General features: G+C 39.5%; 1 protein-coding gene across 4 annotated transcripts in view; it reads right to left on the bottom strand.

Moving 5' to 3' along the window:
* The window catches only part of MYO1D (myosin ID), a 156382-nt gene that overhangs the window by 99570 nt on the left and 37672 nt on the right, over positions 1-19140 (bottom strand). For all 4 annotated transcript variants that reach the window (XM_084496140.1, XM_084496142.1, XM_084496139.1 and 1 more), the window contains exons 3-14: positions 18257-18350; positions 17332-17497; positions 15790-15843; positions 14756-14851; positions 13564-13680; positions 12173-12376; positions 10868-11013; positions 10661-10775; positions 9776-9946; positions 5010-5080; positions 3187-3261; positions 1469-1601 (exon numbers count right to left, since the gene is read on the bottom strand). In XM_084496140.1, coding sequence (XP_084352266.1) covers positions 1469-1601; positions 3187-3261; positions 5010-5080; positions 9776-9946; positions 10661-10775; positions 10868-11013; positions 12173-12376; positions 13564-13680; positions 14756-14851; positions 15790-15843; positions 17332-17497; positions 18257-18350 — 1442 coding nt within the window. The remainder of the gene's footprint in view (positions 1-1468; positions 1602-3186; positions 3262-5009; positions 5081-9775; positions 9947-10660; positions 10776-10867; positions 11014-12172; positions 12377-13563; positions 13681-14755; positions 14852-15789; positions 15844-17331; positions 17498-18256; positions 18351-19140) is intronic.

Consider the following 19140-nt stretch of genomic DNA (forward strand, 5'->3'; position numbering starts at 1 on the left):
AACTCCAAAGTGCAAATTTCACCCACTTTGTTCCAGCCTTCCATCAGGCTAAAGGTTGGCCATAAACCACCACACAATTATGACAGCCCTTGACTTCTTGCTGCTTGCCAAGAGCCCTTGTTAAGTCCTGACAAACATGTCTGTTTAATGACAGTCCTCCCTTTAATGGGATCCAAAACCTTCTGGGAAATACAACACTCTATGACAATTTTCTCCATTGCTATTAAAGAGAAAATAAACAAAAAAAAAAAAAAACAAAACAAACAAAAAAAACCACAACATCATCTTAAACACATGTTTCTCAATAAAAAGTTAGTAGAGGTATAGAATGCAAAGAAAATATTTGTCTCTAAGTCTCTAACTCTTAATATTCTCCCCAAGAGGAAAGAGAAATCCAAGCCCATGGTATGGCTGGCTACAGCTCTAAGGTAAATGGCAAGTCAGGCTGAGAAGGAAATGTGCCCCATCTCCCTTCCATCGGGGTCACAGCCACCTTCTCCAGCCCAGCACTGTACAATTTGCCATTCAGGAACGGTCCAGCAGTGGGGTAGGAGCACTCGCCTTCTACTGATGGTGCCTGCCTACAGCACTGCCTAGCCTTAGGCTGGGCTAATACGGGCATCTTCTCAGTGGCCCTCCATCGTACGCTCACTGGGGAGAGCTACAGGGCTTTATTCCTTGGTCGGGAAGGTCAGCTAGCACCTCTCAGATCACTGTTGGTTGGATTTGCACACCCTCCTTCAATCGTTACTACTGAAGATTAAATCCAACCCAGAAATAGAATTTAAAAATATAAAGCAAATGTGTTTTCATCTCCTAATTTTGGAAAACATGAACCAACATACTATTGCTTGTAACATTCCCAGTGCAGAGAGGGATCTGCTCATGCCATTCTATCCCCCAGCTGCACTGCATTCAAACAGCCTCCTTCAGAGTTCATGCCCTTACCTATCTTTCTCCACACAGAGAACTGCTGGCCAAAGCAATATTTTACTAAATAATTATTTTTTTTAGTGGAAAGTAAAAAGTTTCACTTCTCACCCTTTCATACAGCAGAGGAAAGAAGGAAATCACACAGGTCTGTCTGTGTTTTCAAGGAAGTCATTTGGCATTGAAAGACAGAAAGAGAAAATCTCCACATCGTGAAACTACATCCTCTGAACACTCTGCCAGAAGAGCTTTATTATTTATTTGATACAATAATTATTACCCAAGAAAGACTGGCTTTACTACAAGTGAAAGGTACACTGGTCACACACTGAACAAAAATTCACCTTCTTTATGCAGGGTTGGCAGCTAACTGTCCCAAGAGATCTTCACAGCTGCCCATTGCTATAATCAAAGCTCATCTGCCACTGATCAGCTTGGCTCTCTGACAGATGACAATGATAGGAAGGTGACAGTCTCTCCATGGACGAGCTGCACCCTACTAATCAGATGGAGTCAATTTTGAAACTGAAGTATTTACCTTTGATGCCAGGTTGTCCACTAGCGCAATCATGGAGTTCTTAAAAAGGGTAGCAGCTGTCAAAGGTCGCTTGGTCACCTCAGTGATGCTCAGTTTACCTTCAGGCCACATCATCTTCAGCACAGGATTAGAGCTAAAAGACAGTTGCATTAATTGCACAGTCTAACAGAAGGGCAATAAGTGTTCCATTAAATTTAAAATTCAACTGCTCATTTCTGTCCAGATCTCTTTGCCATCTAAGTCAAACCAACTTAACATTCTTGGGCAAAACATATTCTGCTTTTGAACAATATACAGTTCAAGCTTACAACTGAATGTTCCAGAAAAATGACAAGCTCGTTCTCCTCTTAAGATAAAAATGTGCAGTAATGGGATAGTAAAAATCCTGCAGAAGTGATCTATCAAAAGCAGAACCTGCCTTACTGACACAAACATAAAGAATTTAATCAAGATAGAAAAGAGCAAGATCATATCCTACAGCATCCTCCCCTACAACAGAGTATTTGATATCACACTGTATTTCTGCACCATTCTTGATATATAAAATAATTCATACATTTTAGCCTACATTTTCTTGAAGGGTTGAAGGTGAGATAAAATGGCCAGGATGGATGGCAAGAGATCTGGAATAGACAAAAGCTGAAAGCAGTTACAGCAATCTAATAGCCAATCTATCACATGTTTTAATATGCCATAAGTGGTCTTTGTGAACAGTCTTTACCAGAGATTTAACTGAAAACAGAGACTAAATTTAATAAAACATCCATACAGCAAATATTCTGCAGGTTTCGAGTTAATATGAAGTCTTGAAAACACGAACAGCAAGACTCTTCAAAAGAGTACACTGAGTAAACACGACAGGTCTGTAAACTAAGTTAATAATTGTACTAGCTTTTAAACCAAGGAAACAGAATTGTCCAAGCAGTTGTAGGCTATTTTACACTGTTTTCCACCTCTGAACAAAGTCTCTGGAATGCTGAGATAAGCCACAATTACAAAAGAATTACAACATATTTAATACCAGCCATCAAGGAGAACAGCTTTCCGGAGCACCTTTACATAAAAATATGTTTTGAGAATTTCAAATGTGCTTCTCAAAAGCAACTTTTACTTGCCTAATTAGTATTTATAGCAAGTGACTACATGGTTTAAATTTGTCATATCATAGCACATATGAAAAGGATTGAAATCTTTTTCTTCAGTTTTCCCATCACCCCAAATATTTCTTTCAAAACAGGAGCTTGTAATTGGGGCCAACATATCTTTGTTGACCAAATGTTACTCAGTATCTTTATCAATGGCTAAAGACAGATTAGTATTAGCACATCTGCAACTGGTCCAAAAACCTGGTTAATGACAAATCAAGCAGCACAGGTAATCTCTGTGCAGTTATCTTGATTGCACAATGAATTGCGTTCAAACACTCCAAATTTCATTAAATTAAAGGTTTAATCAAAGGAGAAAAAATAAAACGCAAAACAAGATACACAGAATAATAACTTTATCCTAAAATTAAACTAACAGCCTTTGGGTCATGGTAAATATACAAACATCAAATGTCAGAGCAATATGTTTATTGCAATAGCTAACAAATACACTGCACGCACTGTAAAGATTGCATCAGTGAAAATGCTAGTTTCTTCTAGCATCCACTCTTACAGAGTAGGATTCTGACAGATCAGATTCTAAATTCACCTCATTAATATTTTTATTCCTACCTGTTGTACATAAGACGCTTGAAGTCTTGAAATAAAGTGTCCTTGTTTTTGTCAATAAATCCACTGACTGAGTAACTAAAAAAAAAGGGAAAGAGTTAATTGCGAAGTCCTTCCCAGAGCTACTGGTATCACTGTGGAATCAGTATCCTTGCACTCCTACAGACACAGCAGATGCTAATCAGAAATCCAGCTCTGTTTTCCAACCTATCACTAATGTGCTGCATGAGCGCTGTCTGAGACTTGGATCTTTCTCCCCAGCTTTCCAGCTCCAGCATGGCAACAACATGTAATTAGTTTTTAGACAGTTGTTTGCTCCATGTAGGTGAAGAGCATGATGGCTGGGACACATAACAAGACTAGGGTGAGTTGCAGATTGCCCAAATTCAAGAGTTACGCTCATGACTTCCACCTTTGAATTCAAAGCATGTGTTTGTATGAAATCCTACAGACCTAAGCTTTGCTTTTCTACCTATCTAGTCAATCCTTTGCTTGGTGTCAAAAAAGATCATCTCGTGGGACACGGTCTCAAATCAGGAACAGTCTATAACCAGTGACAAGGGAACTCTATTGGGAATCAACATAGGAATTGTGGACTTTCCTCTCTCTATAACCATGGAAATACTCCCCCAGAAGACTACTGTTGGACTTCTGAATTTCATCTCTTCTCCAAGGCTCAAGACAGGTACTCTGTCCTCAAAGAGGACAAAGGTCCAAAATCTCCCCATTCAGCAACTCCCTCTCAGCTGCCTCCTTGTACCACTGAGCTTCAGATTACCCCTGGAAACCAGCACCTAAACTGCAGACACTGGGATCTGGAGCGTGACAAATTCAGGCTCAAATACTACCTGCAAACGTTTCCACATTTCACCTTTTTTTTTTTTTTTTTTTTTTTTTTTTTTTTTTTTTTTTAGAAAATTTGTTCACTGGGCACTGGCAGTACAGAAAGCACTAATATATAGCCTTGGCTTTTTTTTTTTTTTTTATCCTTGGCAAAGTGCTTTGGAATCAGCAATGTATATCAGCAATCACTCAGCACAGACTCCAGAACAAAGTCTGTCTTCACTGATCCAGTACACACTGGATACCTTTATAAAATGAAAGTAAATTTAATCCCCAGTCAAAAGGTTAAAAAAAAAATCCTTAATTGTTAAAATCCTAAATGATTTCCACATTAACCTCCCTTTAAGTTCTGCTAGCACAGGGAGTTGCACAAATTCTTAGCCATTCCATCATTTCAGTGATATTCCAGACAACAGCTTTCCTAGTGAGGTTTCTAACATATGGGCATCTTTCACTTCTAGTTAATTTTCCTTCATACTACTCTCAGATACTGTAGCCATTTCTGTAGAGTTCAGGTACAAAAAACTTTTCAACCTGAGTGGGAAAGGCTCCTTGCACTGATACTTATTTTAACTTAACACTACCCTGCATATTTTGAGTGAGCTCAAACTGATTTGAGAATTTAAAGCCAGAGAGTTAGATAACCATACTAAACAGATGTCTAAACAAGATTTTATTAGCTCTGTATAGCTTTCTTGTATAAACAGTGCTAGCTTCCCCCCCCCCCCCGAAACATTGCTCTCCCCTTCACCTCCCCACCTCATATTCTCCTTTTGTTTCAATTCCAAGAACAAAATCATATTCTATACAGCAAGTAACTAGCATAAGATTTAATTGATAAGCAATTGCTGCACTCTGTAATTCTGTATGACAGCTATTCTGGTTCATACCAGAAGCAGCATTAAATCAGAATACCATACCACTTCAAAGCTGGCTAGAAGACAAAAATAGAAGGTGCAACTTTATTTCTAAAAGAAACTTACATCACATCTCCAGCGTAGTGCTTGATTCGAAAGTCTCTGTCAAACTCCAGGGTTTTGTCAGTTGCACAAAGCTAAAACAAATTTCACATACATTAAAATCTCACCCTTGGATTTTTAAGTTTCACAGAAAAGTGATGTGCCTTGGAAACATAAATGGAAACTGTAGTTTTTCCACTTTACACGCACATGCGTGGACCTGAAATCCAGTTGTAACACTGCTTTATAACATTTTTTCATGGATGTGTTATTAAAAGCATATATTTGTACAAAACCAACTTGTAAGAACCTACAGTTTTATTAACAAATTGAAACTACCTCAAAAATACCATTAAGCAAAAAGAGTATTTGTGCATACAGAGAACCATCACACCTAAGATTTCTTTATGCCCTTTTAAAAGTCTTCCTTTGTATTTTTTTTTCCATTGCAATGTCCCTCCTCAGCAAATAAATGAAGAAATCAGAATATGACAGTTATGATAGCAATGCTTCTTCTGTTCCACCACCAGCAGTCACTATAGTTCATCGAACACCTCTCAGACAGTGACCAGCCCCACAGATCCATCCAGGGTGGAGAGAGCTGCAACCTTCAATTCTCAGCTCAGACTTCACACTCATTTTTTCACTACAACAAAGATGTCAAATGCCCATGTGGCAGCCACTCAGCAGCAGCAGCCATAGATTTCTTTGGAGGAAGCATGGGCACCATGAAGGCTATGAGCAAGTATCTATCACCCACCCAAAGTCTTAGGAAAACAAAAGAGGAAATTAGCATGGTCAAACTGCAGGATAGAAGAGTTTATTAGAAGCAGGAAGATATCTTCCAAAAAGCTTTACCTGTGTCTAAGAATAGAAAATAAATTGACTTAAAGAGATTAGATGTAAAATAAATAAATAGAAGATTAAACAAACAAAAAACACAAGAAGGAAAGCAAAAAGTTTGCATAATGAAATACATGAAGGTTACAAAGGTATAAGAAGTCCAGCACAGCAGGAGCAGGAAGCATGCCAGTATATGCAGAACTGACAAATGACCACAGAGTAGAAGGAACACAGAGAAAATGAGGAAGAAGCCAAACCAGGAAAATGAACTAATTTTTCTTTCTGCAGCTGTGCTTACCAGCAAGGGGCTAGAGAGGATCTAATGCTTTTTTCATCCACCCAAAACATACATCTCAACCCAACATGTCAATAGAAGAGGTATAAGATGAGCAAAACCACAATGAAATGAAGCAACTCTTCCTGCAAGATGGGACACACTCATCTGTGTAAGCTTCTCACTTAAAACTCTTCCAGCATGGGAGATACTGGAAGGGGGCTTAACACAATGCTAGTTCTCATACTGAGTCTTTCTCTCTATGAACTTTGTGTCTACTGGGCAAATCGGCAGAAATTATTAAAAAGAATAGCAAGTGTACTGATACAGTTGATAGCCTGCTTGGATTTCTAGGAGCCCCTTCTCAAGGCTCCTTATTAACAACTCAAAGAATTCAAGTTTCTGTGCAGGACAGGAAGAAAGGGGCCTCAAACAAATAACTTTTGGAAAGATGGGAAATGGTACAACAGCGAACAGTCGGCTCCTACAGTTCATCTGGGAGGCCTGCAGAGGTCTGTACTTCCACCTACAGTGCCAACAGAGTCTTAAATGAGCCAGGATCTGAGGGTAAAAGACAGGTGATCAAGACTGTTGATACTTCTTAATTATTCAGGGAAGTAAAGACACTGTCTGGCTGTGAAGAACTGCAGGAAGACATGAGATTCCAGAGGAATGGCACCGAAGAGCAAATGAAATTCACTTAAGTTCAGAGACATCCACAGAGAAAAGCCAAAGCTCACAGTAAGCCACAAACCCCAAACTATTAACCCAACAAGTACTTAAAATACCCTCCATCTCAAAAAGGACATGGGATAGTTGGAAGAGGCTTGACAATGGACAAACTCTATCAAAAGCACTGACTGCTACAGGAGACAGAGCCAAAGGAACTCAGCCCCTTCAGGTCAGGAAAGGAATGACAGAAGACACAGAGAAGATGTAGTGGAAGATACATTGAGCGACGTTTTGCTGTTTTAGAACTAGGAGGCAACAAATGTAACCTAAAAGGGAAAATGGATGGGAAGGAAGGAGCTCTTCAAACAAGTATCTACGCTGTGGAACACCTTATCAGTTAAAGAAGAAACACAAAACAACCCCCAAAAAACTATCAAGAGCACTAGCCCCGATTCAGAAGGACAGAAAATGGCTGGAGACTGGGGCCACATCAAGTTATCACTACGTTTGTCCCATATTCTTCTCCCAGTTAGACCTTCACTGTTGCCTAGCATCTTGGCAGATACTGGATCAGGTGGACTAAAATGGGTCTTCTCGCATTCCTACCTTCACAATCAATTTCTTGAGATTGACACCCATCAGAATTTTCCACTAATGGACAATTTAGGAATTCATATACTGTTCATCACTGCACTCAACACTTTGAAATTACAAGATCAATTGAAGAAACATCAGAATTTAAAGAGGATGAGAAAATGAACCTTTGATGTTGAGAAGTCCAATCAGAATAGCTAATATTTACATATCTAGACAAGCAATGGACAATTCAGAGCTCTAAGAACATAAATTTGGCCACAAATATTCATAGTGGAAATATTTACCAGTCTTCCTGGTTTGTTTGGCTTTCACCAGGACAACCAAGCAGACAGCAGCAGATCAGGCATGCAGTGCACAAACTAGGACACTACTATTTAGGGCACAGCAGCCCCTTAGAGCTTATCCACATGGAGCCAGCGTGCAACATGCTCTACAGGGGAGCAGTGAAGCATTAACTCAGGCTGAAAGATGGGAGCAGTTCCCATAACATATCAACACATGTACTTTAACCCTTTAGGAAAAGCTTTGATCTACACTCAGCTTCATAGTCTCTGGACAGATCTACCGCAGACTATGAAAGCACATTATGAAGTGAAATCAAGTCCTTTGTTTTAATACAACTAGAAGAGGCTAGCTTAGAGGGCTCAGATTTCTTACAGCAGTTCTAGATGGGATAAGGGCTCACTGAACATGATATCTGAGATAATCTAAAGGACATCTGCAAAGACATGAGAGAGGGGGAAAGATAATTATGATGCTGAGAATTTTACGGGTCAATTTTTTCAAGGCTATATTGATTTAAACTAGAAATTAGCAAGCCAGGAAGATACATCATACACTCCATAAACATTATTTAAAACAGTATTCCTCATTTCCCTTCAAATCTGTGCAGTTTTCTGACAATGCCACCCCCTACTGAGGAATACTGCAATTGGAGATATATATATACACACACACTTTTTTTTTGTTGTTGTTTCCCACACTGTGAAGGGACTTGTGAAGGTAAGGACTTGAGCAGATTCTTCTTTTTAATTTTCATTTTATAACCTGCCACATGCTTTATGAAATTCAGTCCTCTTTCCCCACTGTATCTATGCAGTACCTACTCTCTCTGTGATGGAACCACCCCACCTTAGTAGATATAGTACCAATGACAGAACAGAAACCGAAGTCCTCTACCAGTCCTCTACCTAGTAACTAGACAGCTCCAGAACTGGACCACTGCCCGCACTATCCCATTGCAGAGGATTTAAGAATCCATTCCCTCAGGCTTCACTGTTCACAACTGTTAGTACTACCAAAGCAAGCAATTTGCACTAAAATATAGACACCCGGACTAGGCTTCATGAAAACGCTTGATCTCATGCGAGTCTACTCAGAATGTGTTATGGCTAACACATCTGCTGCTTAAGCACATAAAATCTAGGCTAACACAGAAAGCAAGATTCTCCCTCAGCTAAAATGCATGTGGCAGACGAGATGACAGGTGTGCCACAGCTAAAGTGCACATAAGGAAAACCACATCTGGAAGAAAAACTGATTTTATTTTCTTCCTAGGCTCTGCTCAAACAAGCCACAGCCAGATCTATTGTTTATATTCAGCCTCCCTGGAGGCAGTCTTTAGCACGTATCTTATACAACGATGCTAATTTTATATTTCTGACCTACATAAAACAGTATGCTGGGGTGGGAGGGAGAAGGGGGGAACCAGCATTCTGAATGTCATATTCCAAACAATGTTTCTTAGCAGACAGACATCAATAAACTGAAATTTATTTCATAAATGAAATTTGGTGTGAAGGATTCTCAAATTAATCAGGCGGGTGACCATGTTTTCGCTATGCTGCCAAGTGAGGAATAAAGCCTTTTAATTCATACATTGTACCAAAAACAAAGCAAGTCAAATGGCCTGGAAGATCATAGGTACAACTGGAGATGAACATGTTTTGTAGCCAATGACGATGAAAAAACAACCCACAGTGCTGTGATAAAGCAGAAGTGTGAATAATTTCACTGTCACTATGTATTACAGCAGCCTGGGAAGAAAGCCACGTGAGCCAAAACCGTGCCTCAATTGGTTACAGATGACATCATGATATGTCAAAGCACAAGCTCCTGCTTCTTTTATGCTCTGAATAAAATTGATCTCACATTGGACATACTTGAGCTCCCTCTACCGGCTATAAAGCCATAGGAGGTGCCTTACCCAAACCCAGACCAGATGGCCTATTTCTGTAGTTAAGAGCTGCAGTTGCTCTTAGGCATTTAATTTCATACTCTGTGGCAACAGTTTGAACCTCAGACATTCTTCAAATCTTTTTCCTTATTCTGTTAGGTCTAAATAATGGAAAAAGCATCACATAGGATAAGAAACAAGTTCTGAGGATACAGAAGAGTACATTACCTTTCTGCTGGAGAAGTGTGCGTGCTTCCCTAGCTTGTTATTAAGAGCCTCAAGGAACATCTCATCTGTAACTTTTCCAACATTCATGCAGGCATCGTCCAGAATGGCAATGATCCCTTTGTGCTGCTGCTCTACCAGGTCGACAATGACCTGATTGTTAAAGTAATCAATCTGAAGAAGAAAAAAAACAAAACAAAACACAAAAACAAATGAACACGTATATTTGTGACTTTGGCTAGTAAAAGAGAAGTGCACCAGTGTTAGTCACTGATTGAACTGCACCATTTGTCTGACAGAGGGATCGGACACCAATCACAGGTGAAACAATCAGCTTTCAATATGCAGATTACTAACTCAAAACTAAGTAGGCTATTCTTCTGCCACTAAACAGAGGTGGTAATCTTCACATGCCTCACATTAATTTTGTGACGTCTCCTAAAAATCAACTGCTACATAATGCACTTTAAAATGTTTTTTAAAATTCATCTGCATATAGTTAAAGCGATAAAAACCGGGCATCCAATCCTTTGCATCATGAAAGGAATTTGAACAGAATGCCTAGAATTTTTCTACCCAAATACCTACAACTACACAAAATACGTAAGTGTTCAGATTAGGAACTCAGCCACAGAGATGCCATGAGAAATTTTAACACAGATCCAGAATCAACTGTTTTCCAAAACCATAAAAATAGGTTGCAAGATAATGGGTTAGCTTTTTCCACAGTCAGATTTCCAGACAGCAAGCCTGATAGTACAATTGGCATGGACACAGATGTCCTATTGACTTGAACAGGAGCTTACTCGTGGACCAACTTTACATGTGTGACCTATGCTGCTTGACTGACCTCAAACCAACCTCTCCCTCCCCTGCCAAATCACTCACATGCTTCCAGGGAATTCCTTCTCGCTGGTACTCTTCCTGCTCCTGCTTCAGAACTAGCTGAATAAAGAGCTGCTGTAGCTTTTCATTGCAGTAATTAATGCAAAATTGCTCAAAACTGCAAAAACATAAGGAAAAAAAAGAAGGTGGTGAGTTTTCTCACTTGGGAAAGGAGAAGGCACAGCACTGTGCTTTAACAGTACGTCTCACCTGTTGTTGTCAAATATTTCAAAGCCATAAATATCCAGGACACCAATGACTGTGTTTTTGCCATGTATTGTAGTGTCGTAGTTCTTCACTTCAATCACATCATTGATGTGCGTCACAATCCAACAAAAGAGGCGCTCGTATATAGCCTGCCAGGAAACAAACACTGAGCCATTTTGCCTGCATCTGTCTCTGTTCTTTCTGTTAAGTACAAAATACGTTGCTACAAAGTTTAATTCAAGATGCTGCCCAAACTAAACATAAACCACAGATAAATTTCTGTTAAAATTGAACAATCATAGATAAGAAGAAAATATTCTATAAAAATATTTCTCTTTCTTCCAAATCTCATTTAGCTGAAGTCTAAATCTTGGAAAGGTCACTAAGTATGGAGGTTAGCCCATTTGATTCCAGTCTGTTTTTCATCTGTCTAATAACTTCCACACCTGTGAACTATTTAACAATACTGAAGAATAAGTTAGAGTTCAGTTATAGAAACATAACAACTGAACAATAGCAGTAAAATGTTCCTGTACACCTTGTAAAAGGAAAATGTTTTGTAGATATAAGTATCTTCAAAGTCTACATGTTCAAAACGTACTCCAAAGCTGGGCAAACGTATCATCTTTGTGGAAAAAAGTCAATAATCAAGGACCTTCAAAACTTCATCCATTCTTCCCTTATCATTTTATTTATTAACAAAGGAAGGACAATTGTTACTCCTTTTGCTATCAGTATCCTACTTTTCCATAAAAAGGATAGCACAGCGTTTCCAATTTAAGTTCTAGATGTTACTCTTCTACTCTCTACCCTTTGAATTTAACTTCTAAGGAAGTCAAGAACAATATTTTCCAAAATATTTAGCCCTATACAGTGTGTTCCTTTTGCAGATGCCAGCAAGCTAATCTTGCAACTCCCTCCCCTCTTTCACCTACCAGAAAAGCATGGCTGGTTGTGTCACAGCCAGGGAAGGGTAGAGATGGTGCTGCTCTGCAGTCCCCCTGTTGCTGCACTCTGGGTGAGTGCAGCTATACAACACAGGAGCACACAGAGTCAGAAAAAAAAATCAGCTTGAGGTAGAGACTTCCCCTGTCTGAGCAAGCACTGTACTCGTTGATCTACCCAGGAAACCTACTGGGATGTGAGCATTGGAAAATGCAGTTACAAAACAATTCATTAGTAAGAGTCCTCCTCAGGTATCATCACTCTGTGCTGCACCAAGCACAACTCTACCAAAAAGCAAAAGCAAAGTGTCTGAGTTACTGTCACACATAAAATCAGATGTAGAGAAAGGAAATTTAAACTCACTTTTGCAAAGGCATCTCTGCCGTAGGTGGCTTCTTGTTCAGTATGCTGTTTGTCAATGACATCCCGACCTGTAGCTACAGTTCGGAACAAAAGAGCCTTCTCCACCATCTCAGATTTTGTTGACAGCAAGTCTGCAATGATTGACACAACCTTGCTATTTTCTATTAGAGGTGTATCACCATCCACAGAAAACTTCAAGTTCCCCTGCAATAATTAGCAAGAAATTAATTTCTCAATATTTGTATTAATATAATTTTAGTACGTCCTGAGTCCATCCACAACCCATCTGCTATTTGAGGCCTGCATATCCACATAACCACAAACATCCAAAATCAGTAGAAGCAACAAAGCCTGACTCAAAGGAATGCATTCCTGCTCAGTGTTCAGCTGAGCTTTTGGAAAAGAAAAATAACAAAGACTTCTGGAAATCTAATCAAACACTTTCAAGATTCAGAGTCTAGTAATAGTAAATGGCCTTAGATACACAAATTCCAAATGCAGCAGCTCATCTTCACTCCAGTTCACTACAAAAACAGTAAGCTGCAGTTATTATTGCAATACTGTTGCCCACAAAGTTTAGGTGAATGGTCTGGAGAAGCTGACAAATCAACACTGCTAATAGGATTGGAGTGACAACGTACCACAACGGCACTGTTGCTCAATACCTGTGATGACAGAATTCGGCAGCAACACCACCATATTACCTGCGAGTAGTCTCACAGCCTGCTAGCATGGCCTGACTCTGCTCTGCCTCCACCCCACTTCCCAGCACCGGGGCAGGACTGCGCCAAAGAGGAGAAAATTGAAAAAAAACTGCTGTTTTCTTTGCCACCTTCTCTCTGCTTGCCTATGGTGCTTTTCTTCTCAAGGAGGGGCAAGAACTGTGCTACAGGAACACTGCACAGGGAAGAAAATTCTGTGGGTCACAGGAAAATATGAGTGAAGGAAGGATTTCCTTGGTATTGGAATACAGAGAATTAGGAGTTCTGCTGTACCCTGCTGTGCTCAAGCTGCTAACCAAGTGAAGTACCATCCCTCCAGCATAGTTAGAGTGGCGGTGGAGAGAGCACAAGGGTAGAAGAATACTAAGGTCAGAGCTTCCTACCCACTCACTGCCAAAAACCCAACAATTTCTACTCATATTTACAGATCCACATGCTTTGTGGTATGGCTGTTTTGGGATCTGGAATATGCAGGAATAAATGTGATCTTTCATCATTACTGCAGTGTCTTATTTCATCAAGGAATTTCACTCAAACTGGAAGCTGTAAACTGCATACAGTTTTCCAGCCAACAGATCTGCAGTGAGAAAATTAGATCTGCAGGAAGTACAAGTGCGCTGCTTGACTTCTGAAGAGCAGCCTGCTCAAACCTGCAGGCAGAGAACTTACCAAGTGAAGAATAGCTGCCACAATTTTGTAGACAGTCTGAATTTCCTCTTGCTTGAAGCCTATCACTTTCATGGCATCAGCTACAGCTTTGAACTCTGCACCATCATTGATGGAACACTGAGGGGAAAAAGATGTTTGGGACACGTGCTTAATGGTAGTGAGAAAGCAAAGACTTTGAATGCCCATGGGCAAGACACGTGCTTCACTATTTTTCAGATGCAAGAAACTGCCATGAGATTTTTGCCTGATCCTAATCAGTCATTATCCACTTGTATGCTGAACCCAGCAGTGAGATAGAGAAATCCATCACAGAACATTTTAATAGCTCAATATTTTCCCAGTGGAATTTGTTGTGAAAGTGCAGAAGCTATTCATAAAAAATCAGAGTGAGAGTTACAAATAGTGCAGTCATAGACCCTCTGAGCAAAAGCTGCACAGCACTAACGGCAAAGTTCTAGTCGACATCTTTCTCAAGGTGAGCCTTTGTGCCCTCCCTTCCTGATCATCTGGTTTCTTTTCACTGCAGATTTCCAGAGAAACTAATAAAGGCCTCTGAGTAGGTCTGCAGGCTTGTATGCCAAAGAGCATCTCAAGAAAGCAATTAGGAAATCAGGCAGCCTTTTGTCTGGACCCTGCTTCCTAGGTATGACACTAGGGACCACTCCCAGCATACTTAGTGTTCAGGATTAAAGTGTTCTTGTTTCCTAAAAACCTTATTGGTCTGTTCCCTTCTTTTCTGCTCAGAGGCCCCTCTGAGGGTATGTCAGATATGAAGAATGAATGCTTCAGTAACTTAAATGGTCCTACTGTACAAAAAAGCCACAAGGAATCTTTTTTTTTTTTTTTTAACAAAAAAAAAACAAAACACAACAGAGCAGCTTCTTCAGTTACCATTACAAAGCACTAAAAGTCTGTCACTGCTAAGAGGTCAAGTATCTCTGGCTGCATTTATAAACAAAAGTGATATTTCCTACTACATTCGATGTTTTTTTTATAATTAGAAACAAGTGGATGTGCACTTGTCTCCTAGGTCCAGAAGCTCCATTAAAAATAGCATACTAGTGTTATCTTTTAATATTTATCCCATAAATATTGTTTTCCACTTCTACTTGCTTGGTAGTACTTGAAACATTTCAAGAAGCACAAACAATTTTAAAGCAAGTTACCTGTAACTCACTGACAACACCCTCACCTTTAGCTGTGCTCCAGGAGAGATATAGCTGTATGCAGATGCATCCTTCTGAAGATGTAGAGAACGTAACATCTGGTCAGAACCCCCCTGGAGGAGCTGTACAAAGAGTAAGAAAAGGTGAATCAAAATAAAGCAAATCCTTCCTTTTTCATAGTAAATCAATCATTTTTATACTAAATAAATTCTCATTCACCTGCTTGCCAGGTGAAACCATAAAAACATGAAGTTACTGCTATGCTAGAATCACCTATGATACTTGGAGAGTCACAAGCACATATTCAAAATACATGGTCTGCACTGTTCTAGGGCTCTGCCTAGCTGACTGACCTTTTGAATGGTTCAACTGCTTAGAAAACAAGTCTGAACTTCATAGATGAGATGTGTACACCTGTGACACATCACAGATGTGCCCTGCCAAGCACATTTATGTTCTCTGCTATACACAGAGACCTTCCTATGGGAAACACAACATTTGTGAGAAAGGTGCTAACATGCTATCATGGACTACTGAGCACAAAAATAAATAAAAATAAACCTACGGTTTATGATTTAAACCCCCGGCAAGGGAGAATAAAGGTTATACTAATAGACTGACCATTTCCCCCAAAAGACGCACAAGGGAATCACCATAAAATATGGAAGACATTAAAAAGAACCCAAATATAAAAACTAAAGTGAACTCAGTGTCATAAAATTACTTCCATATGAACTAGAGGCCTCCGAGAAAATAGAGGAATTAGACTTATTACAAATTAAACAGTGAGTCAAAGTCCAGTATTCTACCATACTTGCTTAGTTAGCCTCCTTTTAAGTTTACAAATGTGTTAATATGGGACTGGAGGGTAGAGAAAACAAGCTCTTTCCCCAAAACAGGCCTCTTCAAAAACTAAAGAAACTAAAGAAACTAAGATCACCCAAGATGTAACAACAAGGGAATCCTTTGCAAAAGTCATGAGAGAGTGAAAACTTTGTCTTTTGCCTATCTGTCTGGGAAACATGAAAAAAGTAATTTGCTCCGACAAAGGAATACCAACCTGGTAAAAAGAATGAAAGCTTCGTTCTCCTGGCTGTTGTACAATCACACGAGACTGCAGGGGAAAAAAAATACAGGATAGGTATTTCTGGATATGGATGGCTTGCTTCCCAAACACCTCCCCTTAGAAACCAAAGAATCAGTTCACCACTGCTAGAACACCTCCAAACTATCCTCATTTTACAGTAAGTTTATAATAAACATTACTAATTAGGCATGATCCTCGTGTCTGAAGTCTATAATCAAAAAGACCAGCTTGCAAAACATCTGCAACATGCTACCTCCAGTCAGAAAGCCCATGTGGCAACTTCAGGATTGCTTTCATGGAAGAGTCAAATAAAACATTTTAGTTCAAGAGTTATTTAATTGCTGGAAGTAAAAACAGGACCACATGACTATAAACAAATGTCCCACAGCCATAGCTAGGGCCTTACAATAACTGCTTCTAAAACCTGAAGACAGACTGACCAACAGCACCCAGCCTGTGCGTAAATTGACTCCCCACCCTAACACACAGACATTGTTTTAGGAAGCAACCAGTAGCTCCATCCTCAGAGCGTTCATTCCAAATTCACGTAAAATAGCAAAAGAAAAACTGTTAATTGCAGCAGAAATTCAGTCAACAAGAAACATACCTTTATTTCACACTACAAGTTCAAACAGTGGAGTGTGAGGTATGAGTTCATTCTGCAAAGTCGCTGTCTAATGAATAATTGTGTTTGTACCCAAACCTCAACTGCTTTCAAATTGGAAAGAAATTTAACTTGATAGAAGTCAAAAATGTTAAATAAATGATCAAGACTTAGGTCACTAGAGCTGCAGCCCCATCTCTTTTTGCATGAAATTATCATGTCTTTTTTTTTTTCTTCAAATAAAATATTTGTTCTGGAAATAGACTTCAGGGAAATAATGGCAGAAGTAAAAAAGAAAACAAACAAAAAAGCAAGTTAGCAGATGTGGTCAAACATACAAATTAAAGCCAGACGTGTGTCTCACACATCATGAGAACTGTTAATAGACTCAGCCCAATTTCTTTACAGGGTTTTACATATTCCAGTGTTCTCAGCCACCACTTAATGACATGAAAAAGATTATGCCTAGGATCATTTGTAACATATAAAAGCATAGTTGCTAAATGATCACACAAGGCTCAGTGTGGGAACTTACAATAAGAATAAGATCTCAGTGTGGGAACTTATAAGGAGGGAGTTTTACAGATGTTAAATTCATCTCAGCTTTTATTTGGGATGCAAAACACATAGACCTATATGCACACAAGCTTCTAAGTAACACTGGTCTCTTAGATGGTGAACTCTGAAAGCAGTGGTGTTAAAGTACTTCTGCAACAGGGCAGTGCTTGTGCTTCAGCAGTGTTTCACTCTTATTAGTTCTTGGAGAGAAATTAAACTTTAGATTTAACGATATTCTGTGCCCTCATACATCACATATGGATGTACCATGGTTGAAAGGAAAACACTGTATAGGCAAAACACGTATTACTGAAGTAACTAAACAGAAGCCTTTGACTAAAACTTTGGCTTACCTTTTCAAGCAAGTAATTATTGATATGCCCACCTATTGGATCGCCTTTAAAATCAAAGTTGATATCCATATATTTTCCAAACCTGCTGGAATTGTCGTTACGGTTTGTTTTGGCATTGCCAAAGGCCTCTAATACACAATTAGATTTCAGCAATATGTTCTTCACTCTGGATAAATGGAAAAGGGAACAGGATGAGTCCAGACTCGTGTATTCAGCCACAGATTTTTTTTCATAGGCATTTTTAGAGAAGATTTTAGTAACAACAGAAATACTCTTTGATGGCATATCTAGGCAGATGTGTAAGACATTAGCAATCCTGAGGGACATCACCTGGAAGCTTTTGGTAATGTTCCTTAGAGCTGAGCAAAAGAGAACCATAGGCTCCACTGAAAACAGCATCAATCAAAATGCAGTTCCTTTACACGCATAAGTTTTGAAAGCAATGTTTTGACTTCTTTTGCAAATAATTAGCTTTTTTTTTTTTCAAGGTAGGTGTTAAATCTGTTTCAGCAGAAAGCCATATTCTTTGCTGCAAAAATTTTTACCCTATGACTGACAAACACATGTTGCGACTCAGGAGCATGCAAACTTGAAAGGTCATGGAACATGCTGCTTGTGCTCAACATAATACACTAACACACACATATTTTAAGCAAATTGACACAGAAAACGTGATTTCTAGATGCTGTTTTTATTTTGAAAGTTTGAAGGCTTGAGTTCTCCCTAACTTTTCTATGTGATTTTAGTAATCAATTTAGTAGTCAGCAATCAATATTGCAAAATTCCCACAGTAGAAGTTTTATCTGAAGAAAACAGGTAAATGATGTAGTAATTGCATGCTGATTTGGCAAGAGACCATCAAATAAAATGGCATTATACAGTCTACTAGAGACAAAGCCATTTCATTTTTCTACAAAGCCCTTACCTTTCCACCTCAGCTCTTTGACCAGGGTTGGTAATGGCTGCTATGTACTGCATAATATATTTACTGGCCTCAGTTTTCCCAGCTCCACTTTCACCTAAGGGCATAAATACAAAAAAGTCACAACAGAGCAAAACAGCAAAGCAAATCACTGACCAGCATCCATCATGCTAGTGTCTTTTTAAAGCTCAAAGTATGCACAAATAAGCTTGAATTTTCTGAATGTAGCCATAACCCTGCCTGGCTGTTACTGCTGTGCTGACTTAGAAGCGGTTATGATGTAAGATTTCACAGGTCGGTAAAAGGCCTAGCACACAGAGGATCAAAAGGAATATTGTTAGAGGAGAAAGACTGTCATGCAGAGGCTCAGATTGCAGCAGAGCTCTGAACTGTAGTACAAGAGGCTACTGTTCAGCACCCCATCTCGGGTCTCAGGCCCTTCAGAGCTGCGAAAGCACGGGGACATCAAGGAAATGAAGTGCCAGGATCCAGATAGCAACCGTTCATGGCACAACCACTGCTCCCACTGTTAGCACCAGGACAAGCAAACAGCTCAGCTATCAAAACAGAGAACAAACATTGACCAGTCAGCTAAGGGACTGTCGTGGTTTAACCCGACCGGCAGCTAAACACCACGCAGCCGTTCGCTCACCCTCCCCCCTCCCTCTCTGGGACGGGGGAGAGAAATGGAAAGTGAAGCCCGTGAGTTGAGATAAAGACAGTTTAATAAGACAGGAAAAAAAAAATAACAAAATAATAATAACAATAATAATAATGATGATACAATGGTGATAATACGAAAGTAATAATAGTATGTACAAACAAGTGATGCACAATGCAATTGCTCACCACCCGCTGACCGATGCCCAGCCTAACCCCGAGCAGTC

Source organism: Aythya ferina (genome assembly GCF_964211825.1).
Source record: "Aythya ferina genome assembly, chromosome: 23".
In the NCBI taxonomy this organism is placed as follows: Eukaryota; Metazoa; Chordata; class Aves; order Anseriformes; family Anatidae; genus Aythya; species Aythya ferina.